This window comes from Sinocyclocheilus anshuiensis, unplaced genomic scaffold (assembly GCF_001515605.1).
Source record: "Sinocyclocheilus anshuiensis isolate Anshui unplaced genomic scaffold, SAMN03320099.WGS_v1.1 scaffold1155, whole genome shotgun sequence".
NCBI classification, from domain to species: domain Eukaryota; kingdom Metazoa; phylum Chordata; class Actinopteri; order Cypriniformes; family Cyprinidae; genus Sinocyclocheilus; species Sinocyclocheilus anshuiensis.
This window is the reverse complement of record NW_015542398.1, coordinates 597,226-605,417: the sequence shown is the minus strand read 5'-3', so window position 1 is coordinate 605,417 and position 8,192 is coordinate 597,226. Positions and strand designations below refer to the sequence as shown.

Below are 8,192 nucleotides of genomic sequence, written 5' to 3'. Positions count from 1 at the left end.
TATTATATTATATTATATTATATTATATTATATTATATTATATTATATTATATTATATTATATTGTCTTATAGTATATTCTGTATGTTGTTTTGTGTTAAGTGTTTTAACTTTACATTTATGCATTTGGCAGATGCTTTTATTCAATGTGAGTTATATTGCATTCTGCGTATACATTTGATCAGTTCATGCTTTCCCTGGGAAACCCTACTCTTTGAGCTACAGGAACACTAAAACGTTATGGGTGTTTAAAATTGATTGAAAATTGCTGTAGTGACAATAACTGAGTTGAGATGTTATTTGTTGGTGAATATCTGGCAAATAAACTAACAAATATCTCCATGCTCAATTTTTGGAGGCAAACACATTCAGATTTTATTCTTTACAAATAAGCTTACTGTACACATGCAGTGTACTGTGAGCAGCACATTAGGAATATATAATGTAATACAATATTTTAAAGGATAAGTTCACTTCCAGAATGAAAATTCTGTTATCATTTACTCACTCTCCACTTGTTCCAAACCTGTATGAGTTTTTCTTCTTCTGTTGAACACAAAAGATGATATTTAGAAAAATGTTGGTATCCGAACAGTTAATGGGCACCGTTGACTTCCATAGTATTTTTTCCCCCTACTATGGAAGTCAATGGTCAACAGAAGAAGAAAAACTCATACAGGTTTGGAACAAGTGGAGGGTGAGTAATTGATAACAGAATTTTCATTCTGGAATTGAACTTATCCTTTAAGTTTCAAGTTTTTAAAGTTTTAAGTAATATAATATTTTAACTGTTTGCTATCTGCTTTTAAAATAATTTTGACCCACACTAAAATTAACAATTTTGCTGAAATAAAATGTTATGGCACTTACAACTTGCAGTGAACTTATCTTTGCACTTTTCAATCATTTTTAATTACTTTTTTTAATGAAAAACAATTATTAGTTATTATAAGAATAGTTAATTAATTTATTAAAAGAATAATTAACAAAAAATGAAATTTGGCTAAAACTGTACTCATCCTCAGGCCATTTCTTCATCAGAACAGATGCTAAATGCTAAATTTCTCCAAATCTGTTCTGATGAAGAAATAAACTCATCTAAGTTTTGCAGGAATTTTTATTTTTGGGTGAACCTTTCAAATTACCGTTGCATAAAAAAACTTTTACTATTTAAAGTGTGATTGACCAACATTTGAATTTGTTCTTAAATTCACTTCGACACATGGAATATTTTACATACTGTAAAACCACTTGGAATTGCCAGATCAGATAATTATTTGCTAAAAAGTGACATGGTGCATTTGGCATGGGACTTTTGAAACCAGGAACTGGGAATGTCCACCAGGACAAGCACTCAAACCTTAACCTTTTGATTATAGAATGAATGCATTATTGAATTATGATTATATTGTGTTTTATGATTCTATAACATTTTTGATAGATAAAACCACACACACGCACACAAATGGATAGATCTGAACTACCCACATGCTCAGCGGCGTCCTCATTTCCACATGCTAACGTGTGGTTTCTTGTGGGTGTGTAGAATTACATACATTTTCTAGGTCATAATGTTTTATGTAACTCATGTCCTAAAATCCAAGGGTGAAATAGGTCATAAGAGTGAGAACAAAGCCTAACAGTGGCTCCTTTAGCAATGAATCACTTCCCTTCAAACCCACAGCCTTCACTTTAGTCTTCCTGCTTGACTTTAGACACCAATTTTATAGCATTTCTCTCTGTGTTGGTTTTACTAAAACATTTTCAGATTCTTTCATTTACACCTCCAGGTTTAGAGAGGTGTCATGCTGCTTGACATTTTGAGTTTAATTTCTATGAAACAGACTTATGATCTTTTAAAACGGAGGAGTGTCTGGATTAGAATTAGAGTAAGGTTTAAGTCATATCAGGTTGATTATAATATTGTTTTTTTTTTTTTTTTTACATCAAAGACTGCCATCTGATCTGAAGCTGTGATAAGAGAATCTGATGAATGTTCGATTTCCAGGAAAGGCGGATGCCTTTGACTGCTGAATGTTAGTCTAAATGTTTGACTAGATGTTCATTTTATTTAAATTATTTGTCTTGAAAGTAGATGCGTAGAAATTATATTTAACTCAAGTAACTCATGTGCCATCACAGACATCTCTATCACATATTCATCTTGGAAAAATTGCAAAAATGCTCACTTGAAATAGAAAATAGTTTATGAAAAATTAAGCTATGGTATCTGAGTCTTAGCTGTGCTTACTATTGAATGTTTAATGAACATTTGCATGACTTTGTCTAGAATAAAATTGGAAACGAATTTGGACAATTTGGAATTCAAATTTTGTATTCACACAATACAAAGTTAAAACTATCTGCTCTTTTATGGACAAGACTTTTATTTGTGTGGGTGTGTATGTATATAAATGTGTGACCCTGGAGCACAAAACCAGTCTTAAGTAGCACGGGTATATTTGTAGCAATAGCCAAAAATACATTGTATGGGTCAAAATGATTGATTTTTCTTTTATGCCAAAAATCATTAGGACATTAAGTAAAGATCATGTTCCGTAAAGATATTTTGTCAATTTCCTACTGTAAATATATAAAAACTTAATTTTTGATTAGTAATATGCATTGCTAAGAACTTAATTTGGACAACTTTAAAGGCGATTTTCTCAATATTTAGATTTTTTTGCACCCTCAGATTCCAGATTTTCAAATAGTTGTACCTCGGCCAAATAATGCCCTATCATAACAAACCATACATCAATGGAAAGCTTATGTATGTAGCTTTGAGATGGTGTATAAATCTCAATTTAAAAAAATATATATATACAGTATATGTAAAATTTTGACCTATTTAAGTTTTTGTTTGCCCCCATTTTTTTCTTGCAATAAATAAACATTTACACATTATGTGGGTACATTGTTCTTCATTATTGTTCTAAGATCTCCTCAGTTTTTTTTTAATTGTCCATTTTTTTTTTTTAATGAAGACCAGTCATGACACCTAAAATATACAGCTCATCTTATACTGTACATTAATACTGTACAGTTTAACATAAAATCTCATGTTGAGGAAAAAGGTTCATCTATATGTTTACCCAGGTACACTTTTTTAACCTTAACTAACTTTTTTATGATTTAAAGATAATCTATTCCCATTTTTCAGTATTAAAATTGGGCAATTGTTTGTTGGTTGTCTTTTTTTTTTTTTTTGTGTTTTTACATATATCTTAAATAATGTTTAAACCAGTAATTTCGGTGATTACACACTTGTGATCGTATCACAAATTGGGATCGATTTTCTTATTACAGTACCCATGATAGTGAGAGGAATGGAATATCCCATTTTAGTACTCAAATTTAGCTGACCTACTAATATTTAACTCAAGACACCCTGATTTTCCCCCTGTCTTCCACCCCTCAGTGACGCTGCTGTGTGGTCCACAAATTCCCCTCATGAACAGCTATATAATGTAGCTTTTGGGGATGCCAGATAACGTGGACTGAGAGCTCTACATCTTCATCATCACCATCCTCAACACTGCTGCTGCTGTCTGCACAGCTGTCATTAACTTGTTGAATACTTTTGATCAATTTCATTTTTCTTTTTCACCCATAAGTGGCTTGTTTCCCCTCCCATGATGAACAGACTCGTCCTGACGTCATCTGCGATGCTGCTGTTGCTGTGTGTCTGGGTCAACTTGAGTCAAAGCAGTAAGTAAAACCGACTTTTCTCAGACAATCTCTTTGGTTTCAAGTGTTGCTCAGTGCTTTGAGTTCCCAAGGCTGCTCTTGAAATGTAACCACATGCATTTTTAATCATTTAGAATTTGGACGGTTACATCCGCCATACAGCTGAGACGCTGCCATGTTTAATAATCAGGAATTTTGCAGTTGATTTGATGACTTAACTGATATGATAGATTTATGTCTTAACTCAGTGGCAAATTGAATGTAACTGTTTATCTAAAAAAATCTGACAACTTATTTGAGCATCACTGACATGATATGGTTTTTATTTCTGTAATAGTACTAATAATCTGAATGTGCTAAAACTAAATACACAATAACCAGGTTTATATATTTATCATCAATAAATCAAATTTGTTTAATTTTAACTAATTTAATATTTCTTATTCCACATCTAGCCAGATTTTAACCGTTCATACTTTTTAACTGAACAGATTCAAATTGATTCTAAACAATTGTAATAAATTAATTTAGAAAATATGATTTTTTTTATATATAAATTAAAATCAAGCCTGTGCTAATAGTTAATCATATAACTATGGCATGACTTTTTGAGTGCATCTTAACTATTTCTTGCTAATTAATGTATGACAAATATGCGTCACATTATGTTTATTATAGTTTGTTTATGTTAATAAGACCTACATTTTTGTGGAGGAAAAAAAAGATAAATTTTAAAGAATAATTATTTAGATCTTTAACTCAAAATTATCATTTGGACAATTTATTTATTTTTATTATTTCTATTTCTATTTCTATTATTTATATATATTATTTATTTATATCATGACTCCAAGATGCCATTAATTAAATTGAAATACAAGTTACCAAGGAGATTCAAAGACATTGTTTTATAAAAAAAAGTTTATATTTACATTTATGCATATAGCAGGTGCTTTTGTACAAAACGACTTAAAATAGAGAAACAATTTTTCACAGAGTCAACAATATTAATAGTATACAATGCCAAGTTTATTACCAGGAAAATTAGCAAATTAATTTTTTTTTTTTTATAAAGCTATGGGTCAGGATAGTTGGTCAAGTGTCATAAAACCACATAAACTGAGAGACTGTCATGTGTTAAGGTCCAGTGAGGTGCTGTACCAAATATTCATCACAGCCTTTTCCTGTCCTCCGACTGAAAGACTTCACCCGACAGGACGCCACCATGACCTGCAACATAGAGGCTGTCATGTGAGGAGCAACACTGGTTTTGTCTTAAATGGATTAACATTTTGCATTAATGTTTATGTAAGAGAACAATCTGTAATATCTGTAATATTTAATCTAGAATTCTCTCTCCTGTAGTTTTACTACGGTGAAGAACAGACAGATCTGTGCTAACCCTGATGATCTATGGGTTCAGAACGCTATCTTGCATATCCAGTGAGTTCAGCATTACACACACTTACATTAATGTCTCTTGGCAATGGCAATGAGCACAAGACTTAAAGTGGTAGTGAATGACTAAACTGCAAGTATATTACTGACCCAGTGTAAAGTTTTGTAATGTGCAGTGTCATATGTCTCCATATGCTGAATATACTGGTAAATATGAATGAGCTAAAGTTAAAACCTGAGAATCCTCTCCTAAGGGTTTTATTTAATTGTCTCTTGCAGGAACACAAAAAAGTCATCATAATGTGGACACCATCAGATCGGTCTAAAACTGGCTTAAGCTGAACAAATTAACAGAAACAGAAATCCTTCTATAAAATGTATTGTTTAGAATTTATTTTTATAATTAATAAATTAATAAATGGTTTTGACAGGAACACTGTTTTGTTTTGTCTGTAACATTTCTAGTCAAGTTGACACTTTGTGAATTTGTGCACAATATTGTATGCTCATAAGGCTGCTCTGGCATTACAGCACACTAAAACAAATATTCAAATATTCAGTAAACCTGGGCAAATGAAAGTTTGTGAGCACATACAGTAGACAGCAGGTGGCAGTATGTGCCCAAAACCCAGCTGCCCCAAAATACACATACAATCCTTAATGTTTTGAATTATTGGAGATTTATTTAGAGCTTGTAAAAGCATTAGTAATAATTAATCAAATGCATCCTCCTTTTAGGTAAGCAGAGTGTTGAAATTATGTTCTCAAGACAGCTGCATTTGTCTTGTCTGATGAACGTTTTTGGATCGGTCATCCCTTGCTCAGGTGGAAGGCCAACATTCAACAGGTCATCATTATTTGATTGTGATATACTTAGGTTTTTGGTACCCTAGGGTGTGCGTAATTAGAAGTTGTTGTTTTTTTCAACATGAAGCAGATCTAAACTACAGGTTCAATGGCCAAATTTGAATGCTATAAATGTAAAAATTCTCTGTGCTATCTTTTTTATTTAGATGTAAAATTGAATTTCTGTAAAATCTCACTCATAACAGAAATTCTCTTACTTGAAGTCTGGTCACAATCTTTTAGTGACTTCAGAGTTACAGACTTGTTCTATAATCTACTGTTGTCATTAGTGGCCTCTGAAACACAGCTTGTTTAATTTACATTTTTGCTTTTGGTAGACACTTTTATCCAAAGCAGCTTTCACTTAATGCATTGCTGAAGTCAACATTTTTGTAAACAGCCATGCAGTCATGTTATTTATATTCTCGTGAATGTGTTCCAATGTGAGTTCTGCAAAGCCACTTGGTCATATTTTTAACTCTAATTTTACTCTGTTTTATTTCATTACTATTGCCCATTGGGGTTTGTGAAACAGTGAATCTCCATTCAAAGTTTCTGCAATAGTAATTTGTCATTGCCAATGTCAAAAAGGGCATATACTGTAGGATGGCAAGTCAGCAGCCTTAAAACTTCAGCTTTTCTATCTTTCTCCCATATGTCATATAACTGTTTGGCTGAGACTGAACATGACCTGCAGGGTGACAGATCCAAACTGGAGAAAGCTGCTGTACATATCCAACTTCCTTCTTTTTATGAAAGGGGAACACAAGTTCACAGCACGAGATATCCAGTCAGCAAGCCTCTGTTGCAAAATAAACCCTTACAGAATGATCACAACCCTGTGCACGACACAAAGTTGAGTGATCTTACATGGAAGCATGTGGAAGCATATGGTGTTAAAAATGAAAAGCAATTTGCCATTTTAGTATTTGCCTTTCATAGTTGCACATTAAAGTCCCCATCCACCGAAGTGAAATAGTTCCTCTCTTATATAGCAGTAAAAAAGCTATTTCTCACGTTCATGCAGAGGCTGTGATGCTACACTCTCAGAAATAAAGCTACAAAAGCTATCACTGGGGCAGAACCTTCAAGGGTCCCTTACCTTAAAGGTACAAAGTGTACTTTTTGAAAAGGTATCGCCCCAGTGACAGCTTTCATGCTTTTTTTCTGAGAGTGTATATGAGCATTGCACGCTATAGCTTTAAACTTTGCTTTCTCATGCAAATTTTGCATTCAAGGGAAACTTTTGGGAGCGAACGCAAAAAGCAATGAATATTATTTTTATTACTAGCAGCATCTCTTATTTTTCTTTCACTATGTTTGACTTAGAGGAGCAAACTCCTCTTGAACTTATGCTACGAGACGTTTTGAAACATTTACGATCATGCAATGTTTTGTTTCAGTTCAAACCCATAATTTGGAGCATGTAAATGTGCCTAGTTATTTGACTTGTGATGGATCGATCAAGAACGACTCTTTCTTTTTTTCTGGCCCAAATCTTTCTTTCTAGATTTGACAGCCGCAAATGTAGGCCTATAGGACATAGAAATGAGTTCACCTCCTGAGTTCGGTCTGAGTGCTTTGTTCATTTGTCACGTGTTGTGACTCTTGAAGATGTAGATTTCCAACAGCAATGAAGTACAGTATATAAACACTGTAGCTACACACCCAAATATTCTTTTTTTCTTGTTTATTTTTATAATTCTGCATTTAGTATTTTAAATATTCTTAATATATAATGTTATATATTTTTTATATTCTTAATATATAATTTGTCATAATCTGATTTATTAATGGGGAGTTCTTATACACTCTTCTGGAAATAGATCTGTATTCTGGGTTCAGCGGCCAAATTGGAAAAAATTTGAAAATACATCTTATTACCATCCTCCATGTTTTCTGAAAATGCACAGTATATTGATGCGTAATAACTTTCCTTCAATAATAAACATTTCCGGTTAAGAACAAAATAAATGTTGTTCTAATAACCTTTAGATTAAAGAGTCGATGTCCAAATGATCTGGTGAGCAGGTAGTGGTTTTGTTCAAATTAAATGAAATTACTATGTGTCTGTCAAGCTCATTCTATTTTTCACAAGCTCTTCATTAACTGCATGTGCAATGCTTTTGCTGTGTGTGGGTGTGTTGGTCTAATTTCCTTTCATGGAAAGCTGAAGTTGATTTTCCTAGAATCAACTGATCAAAATGAAACTGAATTGTTACATTAAAGAATAAACCAGCCACTCTTACCAAAACAAAA

At 32.6% G+C, this 8,192-nt stretch overlaps 1 protein-coding gene across 1 annotated transcript; it reads left to right on the top strand.

Moving 5' to 3' along the window:
- The first annotated feature begins 3,500 nt into the window (after positions 1–3,500).
- On the top strand, positions 3,501–5,512 carry ccl20a.4 (chemokine (C-C motif) ligand 20a, duplicate 4). Its single transcript, XM_016492113.1, has 4 exons — positions 3,501–3,710; positions 4,832–4,940; positions 5,055–5,132; positions 5,367–5,512. The coding sequence occupies exons 1-4, from the start codon at positions 3,635–3,637 to the stop codon at positions 5,386–5,388; spliced, it is 285 nt and encodes a 94-aa protein (XP_016347599.1). The 5' UTR covers positions 3,501–3,634; the 3' UTR covers positions 5,389–5,512.
- Positions 5,513–8,192: the final 2,680 nt, after the last annotated feature.

Excerpts from the sequence above, each read along its gene's own strand:
- ccl20a.4 (XM_016492113.1), top strand. The coding sequence starts at position 3,635 with ATGATGAACAGACTCGTCCTGACGTCATCTGCGATGCTGCTGTTGCTG. Across the intron at positions 3,711-4,831 it reads GGTCAACTTGAGTCAAAGCA|GTCCAGTGAGGTGCTGTACC; the intron begins GTAAGTAAAACC and ends TCATGTGTTAAG. Across the intron at positions 4,941-5,054 it reads TGCAACATAGAGGCTGTCAT|TTTTACTACGGTGAAGAACA; the intron begins GTGAGGAGCAAC and ends TCTCTCCTGTAG.